The following is a 22674-nucleotide window of genomic DNA, read 5'->3' as shown; positions in this document are numbered from 1 at the left end:
AAATACAAAAATTAGCCAGGCGTGGTGGTGGGCACCTGTAATCTCAGCTACTTGGGAGGCTGAGGCAGGAGAATCGCTTGAACCTGGGAGGCAGAGTTTGCAGTGAACCGAGATCACGCCATTGCACTCCAGCCTGGCAACAGAGCAAGACTCTGTCTCAAAAAAAAAAAAAAAAAAAAAAGTTACAAAATACAGAGGCAATATACAAAGTAAAAATGTTTAAAAACAAAACTCTTCATAATCCCACTATCTGAATAACTACCATTGAGATGGATAGCTTGTGTTCACATATGTTGAAATTATACAGTGTATATATCATAATGTTTTATTTTTTGCACTTAAACCATTCTCACAGACATATAATGCTGAGAATTATAGTACTATTAGTTTTTCCATTTCAATTTATATTATTTTCTATGATAGTATGGGAACCTAACCAACATTTATGAGGTATTATTTTTCTAAAGTAAAATGTTTTCCAACTTCCAAGCTGCCAACTAATGAACTATTTAGAATACAACCCATTTCTAATGTAAAAGTTAATTTGAAAGATTGAGCCAATTGCAAGGTTGTATTAAAGGAAGAAAGCCAGTATTGGCTTAAAATCAACAACTGGATTGGCATGAAATCCACTAGAACTATTGAGTAGGAACTGAGCATTTTTTTTTTATTGTAGTCCTTTTTAAATGTGTCTTTTATATTCTCAGGAATTAACTAGTAAAGTAAAATGTCATTATATTATTCCTCTGATTATTTGGGAAATTAGTTTCTTCACTAATAGCTTTCAAAGCATTTTACAAATATTTATCAAGAACCAATTTGTTTGCACTGACTTTTGAATCATATCAGATATCATACCCAATTTGCTTGTGAACTTTTCCATTATTATACCACGAAAATATTTTACAACATAATGCCAATGTCAATATTTCTAAGAATCAAAACTTTCCAGAAACTAAAGACAGGATTTTAATTTTTTCTTAATTTTGACAGAGAAATTCAATCTTTTCTTCCTGTGTTTTAGAAAAACAAATTTCAGTTCACAAGCTTAGGGACAAGGGCCCATATAAACAGTTAAAATTAGAAATGCTATGTTATTCAGTTTACTGATAGGATAAACCAGATTCATTACAATAAATATATTCTCTCCTTTTCCAAATCCAGAAAGCAGTTTAAGGAGGCAGCTTCCAGAATCAGATGACCAAAATTCCACCTCCATCATCATTTACAAACAATGTGGCCTTGGAGAAAGTTACTAGTTTGTCCTGTGTCGCAGTTAATTCTTCTGTAAAAAGGGAATCTTAAAGGCAGATACCTCATAGTTTTTGTGAAGAGTAAATGAGGTGGTTGAGTGACTGCTCACCAAGTGGCAGTGGTTGTTATTATTTTATTAATTCCAGTGCTTGGAAGCACTGGCCTGCCTACCTCCCAAAAGAGGGTGCAGCTGGCCTGGCTGGGAATGGTGGCTCATGCCTGAAATCCCAGCATTTCGGGAGGTCAAGGCACGCAGATCACTTGAAGTCAAGAGTTCAAGATGAGCCTGGCCAACATGGCGAAAACTCGTCTCTACTTAAAACACAAAAATTAGCCGGCATGGTGACGTGCACCTGTAATCCCAGCTACTGGGGAGGCTGAGGCAGAAGAATAGCTTGAACCTGGGAAGAGGAGGTTGCACTGAGCTGAGATCATGCCACTGCATTCCAGCCTGGGCGACAGAATGAGACTCTGTCTCAAAAAAAAAAAAAGAAAGAAAGAAAAGAAAAGAAAAAAAAAAAGGTGCAGCTGTGTTTTCTGAGACGCAGGCCACCAAATGTCATTCAGTGAAATTACGGCCTTATCTACCCTCTTTGTTCCCACAAAAGACAACAAAAATGAAGAAAAGGCAGTCATTTTAAACACTGTTCTTTAGATTTATTCCTAAGAGCAGTTTCTCCTGGTTAATGTCTAAATTCTATGTAATATTTTAGAGGTAAAAGGAGAAGTAGGCAAAATGAAAAGATATAATCCCTCAGATAACATGGGGCTATTGCTCTTACCCCCTTTACTCTTCAGGCATGATGGGTATTCAGTTAATTCACAGTGAAAAGGAGCAGATTTATCTGGACTATAAAATAATTGCCTCAAGTTTCTGCTTCATTTCATGAGCTGAAGAGATTTGACGCAAGAGACTCTTTGCCTAAGAATGAGATATTCTTCCACTTTGAACATCAAACTAATAATCATTCCTCAGCCATATAGTCTCTCCCTCAGTAGTTTTAAGTTTTTGTTTTATCCACACTATTCCTTGGGTTTAATGAAAAGGTCATTCCAATATATATCCTTACATCATTGTTGAACAACTTAACAAAAAATATCATGATATATTTTTAAGTGAACTTTTAACACTGTAGGTAGTATTTGGTGATTGGGGGGAAAAATCATCAATGTTCTATATAAAGTCTCACTAAAAAGTCTTTTTCTTCCCTTTATTTTGCTTCCTGTAGGGACAAGACAAAGGCAGTCAGTTTCCTGTTACCCATGGACATGTCTTCATATTCCAAAAATTCAAGTTCTTTGAAACACTCACCAAATCAGGCCACAAACCAGCTAAGTATCATTGCAGAATAGGATATGTGAAGTGATTAAATGTAAGAAACAGTTGATTCTCAAGAGATGGCAGCACCAAGGTCTAGCTGGGTCAGTGTCTTTCCCTATAAAGAAGTCTGGCAAGATGTCCAGTAAGACACACAAAATATTTGGTATTGGGTCCATAGATCTGTTTGGCCAAGGAGTGGAAGCAATTATTTTTTGTCATTGCTGAGCACTAATGACTGGTATGTGTGCAGTGGCTATTGTAGACTATATGACATGTGAGTAATTAAATGTGATTATATGCTAAGTGTCAGTGTCTGTACTATGCCATCAAGAAATCCTTCTGTTCACTTTCCAGATGAAGCTAGAACAAGCCTAGAAGAAAAGTTCTGGTTTTGACTAGTGGCATAAAAGCAACTATCCTTTGTTTTCTGTGACATAAGTGTGATTCTCCTTTTAGTTCACTGTGTGTTGATATTTCACTGACACTAGCTCATTTGTTCTTTAAGAGCCTGTGTCATAGGTGTGTGAGCTGAAACACAGCAACATCCATAGTTTACATTGTGGACTCAGAGCAACTGCGAGCTGATTAAGGGCAAGCACACTAAACCTGATTGGAAGGAGAGAAAAAATGGTTCTGCTCATCACTACTCAAGGAATGGAAGTTCTCAGAACTCCCCCAATTCCTGAACTTCTAGTTAACAGAATAGCTCCTCTTCCTGTTTATAGCAATTGAGTTTCTGATACAAATACCCTTCTTAAACAAAGATCGTATTGTATTAGAATATCCAGATTATTAAAATGCAGATTCCTGGGCCTCACCCCAGACCTATTGGATTGATTGGGGGAGCTGGGGAAGGCAGAAAGAAGAAGTGAAATTCACGTTTTAAATGAGCTTTCCAAGGTGACTCCCGCCATACAGCTGTGCTTGTGATCTACTGTTGTAAATACCAAGAAACATGGTCCAGGGCCCTCCGATCCTGCACCAAGTAGAAGCAGTGAAGCAAAGAAAGGATAGGAATGGTTCATACCATTTCTAAGAATAAATTGTAATAGTCACAGGCTTCTAGAAAAGACAGAAATAAAGCAACCAACACCCTGTGGTAAAAGTCATGTAATAAAATTAAATGCTTCTTTTATTTATGGCATTCATTGAATATTAACAAGATTCCTAACATTATAACAGATATACAATAGGGCAAGGTTACAACTGGAGGGGAAAGATGAAAACTGGATGTGAAAATACACTCCTCTGGGAATAAAGACCCACACTGAGTAGATAATTAAGCTATTACCTATGAGATAGTTGGCATTTTTAGTTTATGCACAATTATATTCTTTGCATATCTATAAAATTGGGAATTTCACCTTAACCTCAGTTAAAAAGAAACATTCCCCAAAGAGTAAAACTTTTTTAAAGCAATACATGACAACTATGCAAGTTGTAATGTTGTAACTGGCCAAGCTAATATGACAAATATCCCCAACGCTAAGCTCAATGAGTATGTAACTGACATTTGATCCATGTTCGATGAGCTGAACAGTTACATGAATCTATCAGTTTCCAGTAAAAAAACCACCACACTATAAAATGTTAAGCTTTAAAATTAAATCATTTAACATAGGATTAAAGAAATAGGCCAGGTGCGGTGGCTCACGCCTGTAATCCCAGAACTTTGGGAGACCGAGGCAGGTGGATCATGAGGTCAGGAGATCAAGACCATCCTGGCTAACACGGTGAAACCCCATCTCTACTAAAAACACAAAAAATTAGCCAGGCGTGGTGGCGTGCGCCTGTAGTCCCAGCTACTCGGGAGGCTGAGGCAGGAGAATGGCATGAACCCAGGAGGCGGAGCTTGCAGTGAGCTGAGATCATGCCATTGCACTCCAGCCTGGGTGACACAGCAAGACTCTGTCTCAAAAAAAAAAAAAAAAAAGAAAAGAAAAAGAAACAAAGCTCTATCTCTGTTCCCCAGCTGGGTATAGTGCTTAATAATAAGCCCTCGGAGCATATTTTTAAACATAATGAATTACAAAGAACATGAAATGCATCTTGGTCATGCTCTGATCAACTAGTTATATTTGTCTTCTTCTACGCCCAAAACTTCCACTGGTATGTATGAAACTAAGTCAGGAACTCAAATGCCTAGCAGTGACAGGAAAGTAACAACGAGTGAAGATTCTGGAGAACAGACATGTATATGCTCCATCTAAGAAGAGCCATTGTTACCCACCTTCATAGTGCCATATGGCAAAGCAGACATAGTATTGCCATATGGTCTATTTTTCAAGATACATTAATATCTGGGTTTTTATGCAAAATTTCCTGATTCATAAATATTGGCAATGTGCTCAGTTTTTTAAACACTGTGAAAACCAAACACAATGTATCTAGGGGCCAGATCTAGCCCCTAGCACAAGGGTCCCCAACATTTTTGGCACCAGGGACCAGTTTCATGGAAGACAATTTTTCCATGGATGGCGGAGACAGGTAGAGGGGTTGGTTTGGGGATGAAATTGTTCCACCTCAGATCATCAGACATTAGATTCTCATAAGGAGCATGCAGCCTAGATCCCTTACATTTGCACTTCCAGTGGTCCTATGAGAATCTAATGCTGCTGCTGATCTGACAGGAGGCGGAGCTTAGGCAGTAATGCTCACTCACCTGCTGCTCACCTCCTGCTGTGCAGTCAGGTTCCTAAAAGGCCACAGACCAGTACCAGTCAGTGGCCTAGAGGTTGGGGACCCCTGCCCTAAGATACCAGATTTTGATCTCTGACTTAAACGCAATTTCCTAAACATAGAGATCCAGAACAAGAAAGGGGATGTGGAAAGTTACACTCTGGAAAATGAAAAAGGGAAGAGGAAGTCTGAGGATGGGAAAAGAGAATAAGAGGGTCATATAAGAAGTGACATCTACGTGGATAAAAAGGCTAAAGTTCCACATCTTCACGAAAATGTAGCCTAACCCAGAGTCAAGACATATTTGCCACAGAACTAAAACATAATGTTAGAAAGTATGAGCATATTTTGTTTTAAAACTTTTTTCAAAATATATTTTTGTCTACTTTATGGTTTTCACTTGTACAGTTATCTTGCAAGGAAAACAATACATAAACAAAAACAATCACTCTGGCAGATTTTTCTTCTTCTTTTTTTTTTTTTTGAGACAGTCTCACTCTATCACCCAGACTGGAGTGCAGTGGCACAATCTCAGCTCACTGCAACCTCTGCCTCCCGGGTTCAAGTGATTCTCCTGCCTCAGCCTCCCAAGTAGCTGGGGTTACAGGTGCCCACCACCACACCCAGCTAATTTTTGTATTTTTAGTGGGGTTTTGCCATGTTGGCCAGGCTAGTTTAGAACTCCTGACCTCAGGTGAACCGCTGACCTCGGCCTCCCAAAGTGCTGGGATTACCGGCATGAGCCACCATGCCCAGCTGATTTTTCTTCCTTTTGATGGGGAAAGGAGATTCCAAAATCAAAAAATCATAAAATATTCCTGCAAAATTCTAGTTCCAGGCCATAATTTCATAGACTAAGAATAGCTCACGGTGGTTGTGCCACTAACTTGACATCGTTAGTTTGTAGCACAGCCAAAACTGGAGCTTATATTTCCTGATTCCTTCTGTAAGAGTTCCATGCTGTCCCCTAAATGTATGACACTAAGTGAGTTATCAAATTTAAATGTTTGTAATTTGAGGCATTCTCAAAAGTGAAGATGATCTCAATGTTCTCAATGTCTGGGGTGGTTGTATTCATTTGTTTTCACATTGCTATAAAGAAATACCCGACTAGGTAATTTATAAAGGAAAGAGGTTTAATTGACTCACAGTTCCACATGGCTGGGGAGGCCTCAGGCAACCTACAATCATGGCAGAAGGTGAAGGGGAAGCAAAGACCTTCTTCACATGGTGGCAGGAGAGAAAAGAGAAGGAGGAACTTCCAAACACTTATAAAACCATCAGCTGTCAAGAGAACTCACTCACTATCATGAGAACAACAGAGGGGAAACTGCCCCCATGATCCAATCACTGCCCTCCTTCAACTAGTGGGAATTACAGGTCCCTCCCTTGACACGTGGGGATTATAATTCGAGATGAGATTCGGGTGGGGACACAGAGCCAAACCGTATCAGGGGTATTTAAAGATCAAATAAGATCATGAAGGTCAATATGTTGCATAAAGCACTAAATAAATGCAAGATACTGTTATTTTGTTCCATTCAAAACATAGACTCCCAACATATGCCTAATTTAAGTCAAGGTGTTAAATTGATAAAATTTAGATGTGAAATTTCTAGCTGTTGTTTTTTTCTAGCTTTTGATTTTCTCTAGGTTGAACTGAAGAGTGATCAGCTAATAGTTGGACAGCAAGACACTTCCCTAGTGCTGGGTCAAGAGCTTCACCTGTAAAGAAGAGTAAGATAGAAAAGAAAAAGACAAAGAAGAAGGGGGAGGAAGACTCCATGATGAACTCTTGATGGTCAAAAACACTACCAATAATGGTACAAATTAATAATCCTGTGGGAGATGAAAACTAGGGGTTAGCAAATACATCCAACTATTTATTGTCAAGTACAACACTGTCTGCCACCGCTATCTGCTTTCATAAATATGGCCTCCAGCAAATTTCCTTGAACAAATGAGCATACTGATACAAAGGAGGCCTAAACAATGTGTTCAGGACTAACTGGCAAGCTCTGGCAATTTTTCTAGCACCCCAGTTCTGTCTGTTCTCATTGCCTTGAGCTACATCTGCTCTCTACAGTTAGAACCTACAATAAACTTAACCAGAGACAGCTGTGTACAGGGACAGTGTGAAACATAATGGAGTTCATTTTATTTCTAGGTCCAAATTCTAGTTTATCCTCTAGAAAATAAATCTTTGTAACCTCTAAGAATCCTGGAAGGCACAAACATTGAGCTTGATAGTTTTAGCCACCAAAATTAAAGGCAAAATACAGTAGTACCTGCTGATTATGGAAAACACCATTCACAGAACTTAAAGGACAATAAAACCATCTGGGAAAGAAAAGGTATGTTATTCCAGTCAACAATCTTCAATCATATTCCTTTCTCAAAAGACTTGAGTTCTGCCACCTGCTGCAATACTTAATTTTTAAATATCAATGCAGGAGAATGTTCATTTAATCAAGCTATGTTTTTAAAAGCATATTAACAGCATTTGGAATGACCTGGATGAGATTAGAGACTATTATTCTAAGTGAAGTAACTCAGGAATGGAAATCCAAACATCATATGTTCTCACTGATATGTGGGAGCTAAGCTATGAGGACACAAAGGCATAAGAATGATAAAATAGACTTTAGGGACTTGGGGGGAAGAGTGGGAGGAGGCAAGGGATAAAAGACAACAAATATGGTGCAGTGTACACTGCTCGGGTGATGGGTGCACCAGGATGTCACAAATCTCCACTAAAGAGCTTACTCATGTAACCAAATACCACCTGTACCCCAATAACTTATGGAAAAATAAAATTTTTCAAAAAGCATATATAGTTGGAGAATATGCTTTTTCATACAAGAATGAATAAAAGACCTGTTTTGGCTTTTTTTATGGTTTCTATCTTTAACATTAGTGCTGCCAGACAGTCAAAATATTTCATGACTACAATCATCTGCTAACAATTCCTTTTCTAAAAAGTGACACAAGAAGGACTGAGTTAATCCAATCTCATACATACACATTTAATAGTTTGGCATGATTAAAACTACCTTAAAAATTGAACTGGAAACCCCATTCACCCTCAACTCAGAGAAAGATTAAACTTGTTCCCATCTGGGTTTTCCTAAAAGGTAATTCTCTGTGGAAGTCAGATTTTCAGTCAGGAAATAGCAGCTCATTCTTCCTTTTTCTTTCACTAGAATATCTCCTCTTTCAGTCACTTCAGAATTCTTATACTGGGTATGTCTATATCTAAGAACCAATGAAAAGTCCGTACCTAACAATGCTAAATTCCTCCTGTCATTTGCTCAATGCCCTTTTGGGAAAACCACGTACACATTCACTTTTGTTAAGAGCATCCCAAGAAACAGAGCAACCCTCTTCTTTAAGGAACACAATTATCACTCATGGTTTCACTCATTCATGAAGATTGTCCCCAGTTCTACTCAGAATTAATTCTCAAGCCCACACACTTCTTTCTTCCTCTTCTTCCCTGGCCTTGAGGAGTTTTAATTTATACACAGTTACTTCCAACCAGGAACTCACTGCTGATGGAAAGATGACGGAACAACCAAGACTTGCTAAGAAGGAGAAAACTTCACTCTCCAAAATATCCAGAAGACCCTTTGATTTTGAAGCACATTTTGTCCAACAAATCCAGTTATTTAATATAAAAGAGCATTCAGCATTGCAGAGTAGGAAGGTGAGTAAATAACCCAGAAGCAGATAACTCTTTGGTTCAGTTGTTACACCATTTAATATACTAGAAAATGTAATTTGCTCAATGGCTCATGGTCACATGTAACAGTTAAATGGGCACACAAGAAGTAAACGAATCACTCCCTTCTTAATTACATCATCTTATCTACTATGTGGATGATATTACACTGTCCACCCAAACTGTGACCCTTTTCATCTCTGCCATGACCTTTAGTTATAGGCCTGACTGGATTAATTATGTGAGAACTTGTCACTACATCATCACACATAGAATCTTCTTTTTCTCTTTTTTTTTCTTTTTTTTTTTTTTTTTTTTGAGACGGAGTCTCGCTCTATCGCCCAGGCTGGAGTGCAGTGGCACGATCTCGGCTCACTGCAAGCTCTGCTTCCCGGGTTCACACCATTCTCCTGCCTCAGCCTCCTGAGTAACTGGGACTACAGGCTCCTGCCACTACGCCCAGCTAATTTTTTGTATTTTTTTTTTTTTTTTTTTCAGTAGAGACAGGGTTTCACTGTGTTAGCCAGGATGGTCTCCATCTCCTGACCTCGTGGTCCACCCACCTCGGCCGCCCAAAGTGCTGGGATTACAGGCATGAGCCACCGCGCTCGGCCCTTTTTCTGTTAGAACAGGAACTCCCCTCATATCAAATCTGCTCTCTGAAACCAACTAATTCAAGTGTTCCTCCCAAATACTTGCTCCTTCCCTTCCACAAGTGCTTTACACTTTTAGAGCTGCATTGATGATTAGTCCAAATCCCAAGAATTTAGCATTTAAAGAACCTCTTCAAGAAACTCTTCTAAGAAAAACTAGCTCTCTGAACACTGGAGCTCCATGACCAGAAAGTACCTCAACCCTCCCAGCTTTCTCTTCTCAATCTCTGAAACTTCACATAAAGCTGCGGTTCTCAATCTTGGCTGCGAAATAAAACAAATTGGGGAGAACTAAAAAAATCCCACTGCCCAGGCTGTAACCAAGACAACTTACATCAGCATCCCTTGGGGTGGAGCTTGGCATCAGTGTCCTTTAAAGTTCCCCTTCACCCACTATGATGCCAATGTACACGCAGGCTGAGAATCACTCTTGTAAAGCTGAGGGGTTACTAACATCAGCCCTGCTTGTTATCCATCTTAAAGCAGGAAGTGCATAGGCCTTGAAATCAGACGGTCCTACACACCCATGTGACCTTAAGCAACATGACCGGGCCTCTTTAAGTCTCGTCCTCTCATCTGTTAAGAGGAGATATACTGACATTCTCTGACATAAAAATTTAATGAGGTAAATGATGCAAAGCACTTACTATGATATACTTAGTTCCCAGTAAGCACTCGAGAAATAGTAGTAATAGGCCAGGCATGGTGGTTCACGCCTGTAATCCCAGCATTTTGGGAGGCCAAGGCGGGCAGATCACAAGGTCAGGAGATTGAGACCATCCTGGCTAACATGGTGAAACCCTGTCTCTACTAAAAATACAAAAAATTAGCCAGGTATGGTGGCACACGCCTATAGTCCCAGCTACTCGGGAGGCTGAGGCAGGAGAATCGCTTGAACCTGGGAGGCAGAGGTTGCAGTGAGCCGGGATCGCACCATTGCACTCCAGCCTGGGCGACAGAGCGAGACTCCGTCCCAAAAAAAAAAAAAAAAAAGGAAAAAGAAAAGAAATAGTAGTAGTAGTAGTAGTAGTAGTAGTAGTAATAGTAATAGTAGCAGTAGTAGTAATAGTATTAGTAGTAGTAATAGTAGTAGTAGTAGCAGTAGTAGTATTAACATTGTATATAAGACATGGTTTTTGCCTTCAAAGAAAATTAAAGTGGGCGTTCATTTTGATCCCACGTCCTGCAAGGGAGTTAGTGGCAGAACTTGCCCCAGAAACCCCATGTCCTGACTCATGGTCCGATGCCCTTCCCATGGCATCACACTTCGGCCCTCAGTGAATTCAGCCCTCGTGTTACTGTTCAGTGGCTGCAGAAGATGTATGCAGTACATGAGAATGAACATGGCCCCAAAGTTCCTTCCCATAAGAAATATTGTTATAAATCTATGCTGTAAATATAACACTTAAGAATTTATTTTTGTGTTTGTTTGTTTGTTTGAAGACTGGAGCAACTTCAAAAGGTTTCAATTAACTCCAAGCCATTTCTCATCAGTTGCATTCCTACTGCAAAGGACCTCCCCAAGACAGCAGTGTCAATTATAGAGCCACTGAACTGCAGTGGAAATCTTGGTAGAGTAGCAACCACCCTTGTGAAGATTTCCAACCCAATCCCTACACATGCTCCCCCATGCTGGCGAACCATGGCATCATTTTGCTGCTGCCAGGGCCCAGAGCAAAACTGTGTAATTAACTGAATAAGCTGATAAATTGAACAGGTTAATGAAATCTATATTAGAGAACAAAAATTACTCTGAGAAAGTATTGCTTATTGGCAAATAAGTATATTTGGTCATTTTAGAAGGAGGTTTGCATTCAGAGCTTTCCAAAGAAGATTACAGGCCTTTAAAGCAACGGGCATTTTCATAACTACTCACTGATAAGTACTTGGACTGAATTTTGCTTGGAATCCTATGACTCTCTATGCAAGATTCTTTATTAACTGTGTCTTCAAATACTCAATATACCTCTTCTCAAAAAACACTCCAGTTAGATTACCCTGTATGCCAACTCTTATCTTTATCAAACGTGACAAGAATAGTCAGAGATTCAAAGGTCACTTGCCTGTTCAACATTATGTCTCAACATCTATACAACCCTTTGCAATGTCTCCTTTAGTTATCCTGATTTGCAGTTCAATATAAAGAATGGAGGACACACGGGACAAAATATATTCTACTGTTATGATAAAGTGTTACTTATTACTGTAAATAAACACAACGCCCATCCCCCCTTCCTGACTGGTGACATGTGAGATGTGATGCTTGGAACCAGGCAGCAATCATGTCACCATGAGGAAATTAGTCTGCAAACAAAAGCAAAAACCACACTGAGGATGTCAAAGAGAAAACTGTTAAAGAACCTGGGATTTTGAATATGTCATTGAGCTGCTGAATTCACTAACCCATAAAAACATCCTACCTCCTACCATCACTCTGATGTTCTCTGGGAAATCTTCATCAGTTTTCTGTTGTTGTTACAACAAATCACCACAAACTTAGTGGCATAAAGCCATACATATGTGTTATCTTACAGTTCTGGAGGCCAGATGTCCTGAAATCAAGGTGTCTTCAGGGCTGTGTTGCTTCTGGAAGCTTCAGGAGAGAATCTGTTTCCTTGCCCTTGCCAGCTTCTAAAGGCTGCCTGCGGTCCTTGGCTCATGGCTCCTACCTCTATCTTTAAGCCAGCAACATAACATCTTCAAATCTCAATCTCTATCTCTCTCTCTTACACACACACACACGCACACATACACACACACACACACACACGCTTCCATCATTACATCTTCTCTGACTCTGACTCCTTTATCTCCCTCTTTGACTTACAAGGATCTTTGTGATTGCATCAGGCCCACTCAGATCACCCAGGATAGTCTTCCCATCTCAAGAGCCTTAGCTTGATCACATTTGTAAAATTCTCTTGCCTTGGAAGGTGACATAGACACAGGTTTCAGGGATTAGGACATGGACACCTTTGAGTGGGGAAGGGGGATCAATATTCAGCCTTCCAGAGATATCAAGGCAGGGTGGATTTCTTCAGATTGTGTCGTGACAGAGAGCAAATATTGATGTCTCTTCCATGTGAATGAAAATTGTTCCTGGTCTTCATCATGACAGAGATACAGTCTTTTGTAATTGGGCTGCAAAGAAATGCATTTGCCAAATCCATGGCCACTTATCAGAAACTTGAGGTCAAATTATTTAATAATTTGTTCCGGCAAAAATACCTTATCTTACTTTCTGTCATTTATAGCTATCCTCCAGGATCCCTTGACTTTCTTTGGGGTCTATGTTGGTGAACTGAATGGAGACATGATGGGGACCACCAGCTCCGCATCCATTGTATCCTTAAGGGTGGCTCTAATCTCTCCATGCCTCCTAGGATGCAATGTTATTTTTACTTACGATCTTGTCCAGGGATTGAGAGAGAGTTTCAGAGGCTCCTACTTGAATAGGATAGATATAACTCAGATCAAGGAGCCAGTATGAGGGCACAGTTGAAGGAAAGAAGACAGGAATGTGTGGGTGATATTAGACTTCTCCCTGTAAAGAGAAAAATAAAATGTAGAATCTTTGTGAGAAAAGACTGTTTATAGTAAATACAGAAGTCTCACAAGTGAAAAGAAATAATCTCAATAGAGCTATTTTTTAATGCTAGAAAAGACAGCTCATGTCTAAAAAAATAGAACATCAATAATTCCAGAAGAAAAAAAAAATAAGCAAGTTTAAAGTTTATCATAACAAAGAAAACTGCAGCTACTTTACTTGAGGTAAGTTTAAACTTTATCAGAGCAGAAAAAGCCACAGCTACTTTACCTAAATGCAACTATGGGGAAGAAAAGGGGGAAAAAACATGCAAGTGTAAGGGTATAGGAAGAAGGAAAATTACCTGACTTTTTCTGTACTTTTATTTACCCTACTTTTATTTTCACAAGACTCAAATCATGTATTTAAAAAGACTCACACATTCGGTACCCATCATAGTATAACAGCTAAGATGATTAGCATGCTCGGTTCCAGCGTCCAGTCATATTGCACCACAGAAAGCTCTATAGTGGATCAATTGCTGCTGTGCAGTCCCTAATATTTGGTCTTTATTGAAGTTTATTGATAAAGCTGGCACACTCTTTTTTTTTTTTTTCCCACAGGTTTTTGGGGAACAGGTGGTGTTTGGTTACATGAGTAACTTCTTTAATGGTGATTTCTGAATTTTGGTACACCTATCACCCAAGCAGTATACACTGAATCCAATTTGTAGTTTTTTATCCCTCACCTGCTTCCCACCCTTTCCTCCTGAGTCCCCAAAGTCCATTATATCATTCTTATGCCTTTGCATCCTCACAGCTTAGCTCCCACTTATGAGTGGGAACATATGATGTTTGGTTTTCCATTCCTGAGTTACTTCACTTAGAATAATAGTCTCAAATCCCATCCAGGTTGCTGCAAATGCCATTAATTCATTCATTTTCATGGCTGAGTAGTATTCTATTATATATAATAATTATATATATATGTATGTATATGTGCCACAGTTTCTTTATCCACTCATTAATTGATGGGCATTTGGGCTGGTTCCACATTTTTGCAACTGCAAATTTGTTCTTCGTTATTATCCAGATTATATAAAGCACTTGGATTGTTATTGTCTAAAGTGAAAGAATTACCTTGAATCTCTCCTGTTTATGAATGGTAGCACCCTCTGATTTCATTCAGCACTGTGGTCTGTGCCAGTGTTTAGCACTTATTTACTGCCAGGTGGCAGGAATCATTTTTATATCATTATTATTGCTTTGAATCTTCTATCCCAGTTAGCCCAGTGTCTTGCATATAGAAGTGTTGAATAAATAGTTTTCAGTTGGCAAGTTAACAACTTGTAATCTAGGAGTATTTTACAATCTATGTGTCCCTCAAGTGACTCATAGACAATGTTGATAGAGAAACACGCATAGTTTTGCTTCTATCATAAACAAAAAACATTGGGCCATTTTTAAATTACATTTCACTTTTCTGAGCACACTCTAACCTGAGTGAATTGTATGAGAGTGTGTAAGGGGATACACAAGAGTGGGTAAACATGTGTGAGGTTGAATTTAGATGTGAGAGAACATTAATGACTGAAAATCAGGGCAGGCCTCAAGGTCAATGCCCCTAGTCAAGATCAGATACTTCGTAAGATTTCACAACTCCTCTTTTCATACCCATCACAGTATATTATGTCGCTCATTTCCATGTCTTCCTCCCAAAGCCATCTAGGATGATGAGATGTCTGGTCATTTTTCTACTCCTAAAACCTTATTCAGGGTACTTGCTCAATACATGTTAATTCAGGGCATTTGCTCAATACATGTTAAATAAATGAGTGAATACATGTTAAACAAATGAGTGAATTAATGGTTGAAATAGTGGTGGGGATGCAGAGTAGTCACTTGATTTGGAATAAGAAACCATTGTAAGAACTCTAAGGGAGGCCGAGTGTTATAGTGAATGTAAAACTTTGAAATTGGACAGACCAAGCTCTTCATGTAACGTCAGATTTGAGGAAAGTGCCTTGATTTCTCTGAGGCTGTTTCCTCCTCTGTTAAATAAATATTGAAGAAAAAAAGGGCTGTTTCAGATATAAAATAGGTATACAAAGAACAAAGGGCACTGGCCAGATTGAAGGTGATTTCCCACACATGTTTGTTGCCATTATTCTTTAGACAATCTGGGCGTTTTTTAAGTTGAAGACTATTGTTAGAAATGTGTGAAAGGTTTACTTGGAACACACACACACACACACACACACACACACAGAAAAAAGCCGAATCACTTCTCTATGTAATATTTATAGGGTAATCTTTTTTTGTCTTTTTTTGGTTTGTTTTTTTTTTGAGATGGAGACTTGCTCAGTTGCCCAGGCTGGAGTGCAGTGGTGCAATCTCGGCTGACTGCAACCTCCACCTCCCAGGTTCAAGTGATCCTGCCTCAGCCTCCCGAGTAGCTGGGACTATAGGCTCATGCCACCACACAGCTAATTTTTGTATTTTGAGTGGAGATGGGGTTTCACCATGTTGGCTAGGGTGATCTCAAATTCCTGACCTCAAGTCATCTGCCAGCCTTGGCCTCCCAAAGTGTGGGAATTATAGACATGAGCCACTATGCTTGGCCTACATAATATTTATATATACAGGGTTTTAGGAGGTGGGAGTAATAATTGTTCTTTTTTTTTTTTTTTTGACAGAGTCTCGCTCTATCGCCCAGGCTGGAGTGCAGTGGCGCAATCTCGGCTCACTGCAAGATCCACCTCCTGGGTTCACGCCATTCTCCTGCCTCAGCCTCCTGCGTAGCTGGGACTACAGGCGCCTGCCACCATGCCTGGCTAATTTTTTGTATTTTTAGTAGAGATGACGTTTCACCATGTTAGCCAGGATGGTCTCGATCTCTTGACCTCGTGATCCGCCCTCTTCAGCCTCCCAAAGTGCTGGGATTACAGGCATGAGCCACTGCGCCCGGTGGCTTAAAGGTCTTTTAAGGCCAGTGTGCCTGATCCCCTTGTAAATACTGTTAAAAATATCCTGAAAGGAAACTGGGCTTAGTCTCTATATGCTTGAATTTTCTGGCTTTGAGAAAATCTTAAAAGAGAAACAATCTCAAAAATGTATTGTTCTCATTTTAAATATTCAAACAGTTTTTCTGGACAATGTTATCTTTTTTCATCAAAATATCAGCTTTAGTCATAAAAAGTCATGATTGGCAGATTCAATTTAAAAGGCAAAATTTTAACTCCAGGTACCCACTTCCAGGAGAATGGCTAGAGACAGAAGCTATTCTATCAAAGCTGGATATTGGACTTGACCCCAGTGATAGATTCAGAGCCTTTAATTCAGTAGCCATCACCACAGCGGGGACAACTTCCCTTCCCTCCAGTCATCCACAACAAAAGGCCCTACGATTATAATGGGCCCAGAGAAACCTCTGCCAATACCAGAAAAATTCCCCACACCCTTTAACCCTGTAATTACAGGTCTAGGAATCTATCCTGAGGCGGCAATCAGAGCTATGCAAAAGGGAAAAAAAAAATGTACACAGATGCTCATTGTGGTGTTATTTTACAAGAGCAAAAATGTAGCCTTCCTGCCCAAAAATTTGGGGGTATGATTTTATAGTTTTTGGAGAATATTTCATGAATATGTGGAAATACATGGAAATGTTCACATGACATATTAAACTGAAATGGTACAAAGTAAAGCATGTAACACTATTTTGTTATTCTAAAAAACACAACTAATGTCTATGAGTATATATGCACAAAGGATAAAAAGATCGAATCCCCAAAGTGCTCATCTCTGAAAGGTAGAATTATAAGTAAATTATTGTCTTCTTCACCCTTTTCTTTATCTCCAAGATTTTCCATAGTGAACTTTTATAATCAGTGGGGAATGTTACTGATTTCACAGAAAAACAACTCAGAGCTTCTGATGTGCTGACAGAGCAAGCCGGTGGCATCATCTTCATGCGTGAATAGCTACAGAGGTCACACACTCCAGGGACTCTCAGTTTTGGCTGGGGGCTGGGTTGCTTCTCTCCAGACTCTAGCATCAACCTTCTCTCAGTAAAAAAAAAAAAAAAAAAAAAATGGACACACACACACACACGCACACATATTGTCTTTATCTCAGTAAAAAAAATTATATACGTATATATGATACATTATATTATATATGTTATAGATGTGTATATATACGATCTTATATAATATATATATAAATATATATATATAATGTTATTGGCCAGGCATCATGGCTCACGCCTGTAATCCCAACACTTTGGGAGGCCAAGGTGGGCAGATCACTTGAGGCCAGGAGTTGGAGACCAGCCTGGGCAACATGGCGAAACCCCATCTCTACCAAAAATACAAAAAATTAGCCAGGCAGGTGGTGCACGCTTGTAGTCCAAGCTACTCGGGAGGCTGAGGTGGGAGGATGGCTTGAACCTGGGATGCAGAAGCTCCAGTGAGCCAGGATCCCCTCACTGCACTCCAGCCTGGGCCAGCCTGGGTGACAGAACAAGACTCCATCTCAAAAACAAAAACAAACAAACAAACAAAATGTGTATATATAGTGTTATCATATACATATAATATAAATTAAAATATTGGCAATTAACAAACCTCTGAATTTCAGATACAGAGGAAATTACTTCAGGATGTCTGCCTCACTCTGGACAGGTGACAAAAGAATTCAGTTCCGTGTTCATCACGTCAGTAAACAGAGTTTCGCTTCCCACAAGTGTTCCTTTAGCTACACTGTATATAACAACTTTTCAAAAATTCAGTGTCACACGGAGACATCGTGATTTGACTATCTTCTAGTTAAAAGATTTCTCTATAGTATGACACTACCACTTAGTTGGAACCTCGACTTGCAATGACAGAGTTCTAAGTTATCTGAGAAACAATTTTTTTTAATTTATGGTTATCACTAAAATATATATGAGGCTGATAATATAGAATTTATTACTATGTTTATTTATATATATACATATATATACACACAAATATATATATACGAATATATATATATATTTTTTTTTTTTTTTGAGAAGGGTCTCATTCTGTTGCCCAGGCTGAAATGCAGTGGCGTGATCACAGCTCACTGCAGCCTCGACCTCCTGGGCTCAATTGAGCCCCATGCCTCAGCTTCTCGAGTAGCTGGGACCACAGGTACACGCCACCATGCCCAACTAGTATTTGTATTTTTTGTAGAGAGCGAATTTCACCATGTTGCCCAGGCTTAAGCGATCCATCCACCTCAGTGCCCCCAAAGTGCTGGGGTTACAGGTGTGAGTCACCACACTGGCCTATGTTAATTTCTAATAGATTTCACATATTGTTATTATTGCCATCTTCTCTCCTCAGATCAACTCATATTTATTAAATAGAAGACAGCAGAATGAACAGAATTCCAGGTCATGGCAATCCCTTCACCTGGCTGGGCCTCAAATTTCCCATCTGTGAAAGAGGGATGTGGACTGCTACAACTGAGGGACTTCTCGTCACTGACATTCTATAAGTCTATAACTGTTGCTACAAACTTGTTATCTATTTTAGCAGAAAAGACAGATATAAGAGTAAATATGAAGCTGTATGTCTAGAACCTAAAAGAGATCAGGATGGGCTCGCATGAAACTTGGCTATGAACCTACAAAAATCCCCTTAGAAGATCAGTGGGAACTCCCAACAGGTTTCTATGTTGGTTTAATGGATTTACCATCGGGAATTTCTCAGGGATGTCAGTGGAAGTGAGGGATGATGTTCCACAGACAGCTGGTTCTCGTTATTAACTCTGGTTATGTTCTATAAAGCCACTGTGAACAATGAATTAGTGAATACTGAACCATCAGCTTGAGGGAAACACAGGGTTAGGATCCTGTGAGCCTCTGGTATCCATTTCATCAACTGATCCATAGAGAAGCTTGTTGTATGTGTGCTTCTGCTTAAAAGCACTTTATTTAATATATATTGGGATTCATTAACATTAAACTCACTGACAACAACATTATAACTCATGTCTGAAAGAAGCTTATCAAACACTTGTATTTTCTCCGGCAGGTATGTCACAGCTCTCTTTCACTTAGAAACACTAGACAGCCCTTCATCCCTATGGCTGCGGCCATTTTAAAGGGCAAAATCACCAACAAAAAGAAGAAAAATTCCAAAAAAAAAAAAAAATGTGGTACTAAGACGGTGAGAACAACACTTGTTTGCAACAAGAGAGCTGAAACAAAATTGCCGAAAGAGTAGATTTTGTGTTTTCATGACAAAAAAAAAAGTATACAAGGCAATGAATATATTAATTAGCTTGATTTAGCCATTCTACAATGAACACATATATCAAAACACCATGTGGTGCTTTGTGTATAAATATATACATTTTGTATCTGTTAATTTTTAAAAGTTTTTGTTTGTTTGTTTGTTTGTTTTTGAGATGGAGTCCCATTCTGCTGCCCAGGCTGGAGTGCAATGGCACAATCTCGGCTCACTACAACCTCCGCTTACTGGGTTCAAGTGATTCTCCTGCCTCAGCCTCCTGAGTAGCTGGGATTACAGGTGCCCACCACCATGCCAGGCTAATTTTTGTATTTTTAGCAGGGACAGGGTTTCATCATGTTGGCCAGGATGGTCTCAAACACCTGACCTCAGGTGATCCATCCACCTCGGCCTCCCAAAGTGCTGGGATTACAGATGTGAGCCACTGTGCCTGGCCAATTTTTAAAAGTTATAAAAAGAAAAACTATGCTGGGTGACAGAGGAAGACTCCATCTCAAAAAAAAAAGAAGAAAAAGAAAAAGAAAAGAAAATCTATCCATCGAAAACTAAAAATCATTGTCATCAATGGTTTTCATAAACCTAAATAAGTGGATTTGTAAACAAAAAAAGTAAAAGAAGAATGCAGAAGGCAGAGCATCAGTTTTAGGAAGACTCAAATTTTTCACCACGCTGCATGCGTCCACAAATGACTACGAAAGCACAACAAGTATTGATTTTGGGGGTTAAAATAAATTTTAGTGAGTAGGTGAATTCACAACAACAAAATCCATGAACAATAAGGATCAACTGCATTTGTCATCTCATCATCAACAGAAACATAAATGACAAGGATGATGGGAGGCTGGGGACTACAGTATTTATGAACTTTAAAATTTTTGAAAAGTAGATGCAGAGTGATCATTCAATATATGTTGTCTCTTCAGTATCTCCAGGAATCGGCACTTGTCATTTCTTTCTTTTTTTTTTTTTTTTTTTTTTTGATATGGAGTCTCACTCTGTCTCCCAGGCTGGAGTGCAATGGCGCGATCTCAGCTCACAGCAACCTCTGCCTCCTAGGTTCAAGCGATTCTCCTGCCTCAGCCTCTGGAGTAGCTGGGATTACAGGCACCCACCACCATGCCCAGCTAGTTTTTCGTATTTTGAGTAGAGACGGTGTTTCACCACATTAGCCAAGCTGGTCTCGAACTCCTGACCTCAGGTGATCCACCCAACTCAGCCTCACAAAGTGCTGGGATTACAGGCGTGAGCCACCGCGCCCAGCCGGCACTTGTTATTTCTAATAGGATCCCTGTACTGTCTAACTCCAAAGGTCACTATATTTATTTTATATGATGCTGTGAAATAATTCGACAAAATCCCAGCCCCAAAGCATTTTTTTTCTCTTCTTCCTTTGGTCTCTTTCACATCTGTCCTTCAATTTTTTCCCCAAATAATTATTAACATAGTAATAGTGCTAAGTTAAGTTTCATAACATCAGCTTTTGATGCTGACAGGTTAATGGAACAGAGTTGAATATGTACTTGAAGTGGCAGATTAAAGTCCAAAGCACAGAGTCCCAGCCACTGTCTCAGCTAGCTCTTTGCTCTTCTCCAAGCACCTGGTAATAAGCCTTGTACAATATGGTGCCACAAAACACACCCTTTTCATCAATAATCATGAGAGAAGGGAGCCCACTACAGAACATTTTTAAGTCCTTCCACAAAGATTTTGTACATCTGGGTCAAAGCTTTGCAAAATTGTTCTGCAATATTACAACCACTTGAAAGAACCTTGGCACTTTTTACTAAATATAAACCTATCTATGACCAAGCAATTCTATGCCTAGTACATCTCCAAGAGAAGTTAAGTGCATGTGTCCATAAAAAGCCTTGCGTAAGAATGTTCAAAGAGCATTATTAGTAATAGACAAAGCTAGAAACAAAGAAATAGAGCAAACAAATAAATTGTGATATATCCATACAATGGAATACCACATAGCAATAAAAATGATGTTGATAGATGAATTTCAAAAACATTATGTGAAAAGAAAGAAGCCAGATACAAAAGAGCATACGGTATGATTCTATTTATAAGAAGATCAGGTAGAGGCGAGACTAATCTATGAAGACAGAAGTCAGAATAATGGTTACCTCTAATGGGTGATATTGACTGGGAAAAGGCATAAGAGAACTTTCTAGGGTGGTTAAAATGTTTTACATGATATAAATCTGATTGCATTGCTATAAAGGAATACCTAAGACTGGGTAATGAATTAAAAAAAGAGGTTTATTTTGGCTTATGTTTCCACAGGCTGTACAAGCATGGCACCAACATCTCTTTGGTTTCTGGTGAGAGCCTCAGGAAGTTTCCACTCATAGCGGAAGGCAAAAGGAGAGCCAGGGTACGACATGGAGAGGGAAGAAGCAAAAGAGCAAGGAGGAAGTGCCAGGCCCCTTTAAACAACCAGCTCTCGTGTGAACTCAGGGTGAGAACTAACTCATTACTGTGAGGAGGGTACCGAGCCATTCATGAGGGATCTGTCCCTCTCACCCAAAAAATTTATTTTGCTGTTGTATTGGGTTTCTATTGCTGCCATAACAAATCACCACAAACTTAGTAGCTTAAAACAATACAAATTTACTATCTTACTGTTCTGTAAGGCCAAAAATCCAACAAAGGTTTCCCTTGGCAAAAATCAAGGTTTTGGCAGGGTTGCGTTCCTTTCTAAAGACGGGGAGCTTTGGGAGGCTGAGGTGGGCTGACGGCTTGAGTCCAGTAGTTCAAGACCAGCCTGGGCAACATAGCAAAACTCCTTAGCTACGAAAAAATACAAAAAATTAGCTGGGTATGGTGGTGTGAGTCTGTGGTCCCAGCTACCCGGGAGACTGAGGTGGGAGTATCGCCTGAGCCTGGGAGGCAAAGGTTGCAGTGAGCCAAGATTGTGCCACTACACTCCAACCTAGGAAACAGACCAAGATTCTGTCTCAAAATAAATAAATAAATAAAGAGTAGCTGGGTGTGGTGGCTCACACCTGTAATCCCAGCACTTTGGGAGGCCAAGGCAGGTGGATCACCTGAGGTCAGGAGTTCAAGACCAGCCTGGCCAACATGGTGAAACCCTGTCTCTACTAAAAATACAAAAAATTAGCTGGGTGTGGTGGCAGATGTCTGTAATCCCAGCTACTTGGGAGGCTGAGGCACAAGAATGGCTTGAACCCAGGAGATTGCAGTGAGCCAAGATGGTGCCACTGCACTCCA

At 39.6% G+C, this 22674-nt stretch overlaps 1 protein-coding gene across 4 annotated transcripts in view; it reads left to right on the top strand.

Annotated features, from left to right (window-relative positions):
* The window catches only part of CCDC195 (coiled-coil domain containing 195), a 29307-nt gene extending 10005 nt beyond the window's left edge, over positions 1-19302 (top strand). The window contains exons 3-6 of one of the 4 annotated variants that reach the window (XM_016949526.4): positions 2484-4370; positions 5838-7077; positions 8796-8960; positions 18526-19302. In XM_016949526.4, the coding sequence (XP_016805015.1) occupies positions 2484-2607 (124 nt within the window). In that variant the 3' untranslated portion in view covers positions 2608-4370; positions 5838-7077; positions 8796-8960; positions 18526-19302. Of the gene's footprint in view, positions 1-2483; positions 4371-5837; positions 7078-8795; positions 8961-15849; positions 16854-18525 lie in introns of those variants that run through there. The other 3 variants (XM_063790817.1, XM_063790819.1, XM_063790818.1) reach the window with 3 other exon arrangements.
* Positions 19303-22674: the final 3372 nt, after the last annotated feature.

Source organism: Pan troglodytes, chromosome 13 (genome assembly GCF_028858775.2).
Source record: "Pan troglodytes isolate AG18354 chromosome 13, NHGRI_mPanTro3-v2.0_pri, whole genome shotgun sequence".
Taxonomy (NCBI): Eukaryota; Metazoa; Chordata; class Mammalia; order Primates; family Hominidae; genus Pan; species Pan troglodytes.
This window is presented reverse-complemented; position numbering and strand designations above follow the sequence as displayed.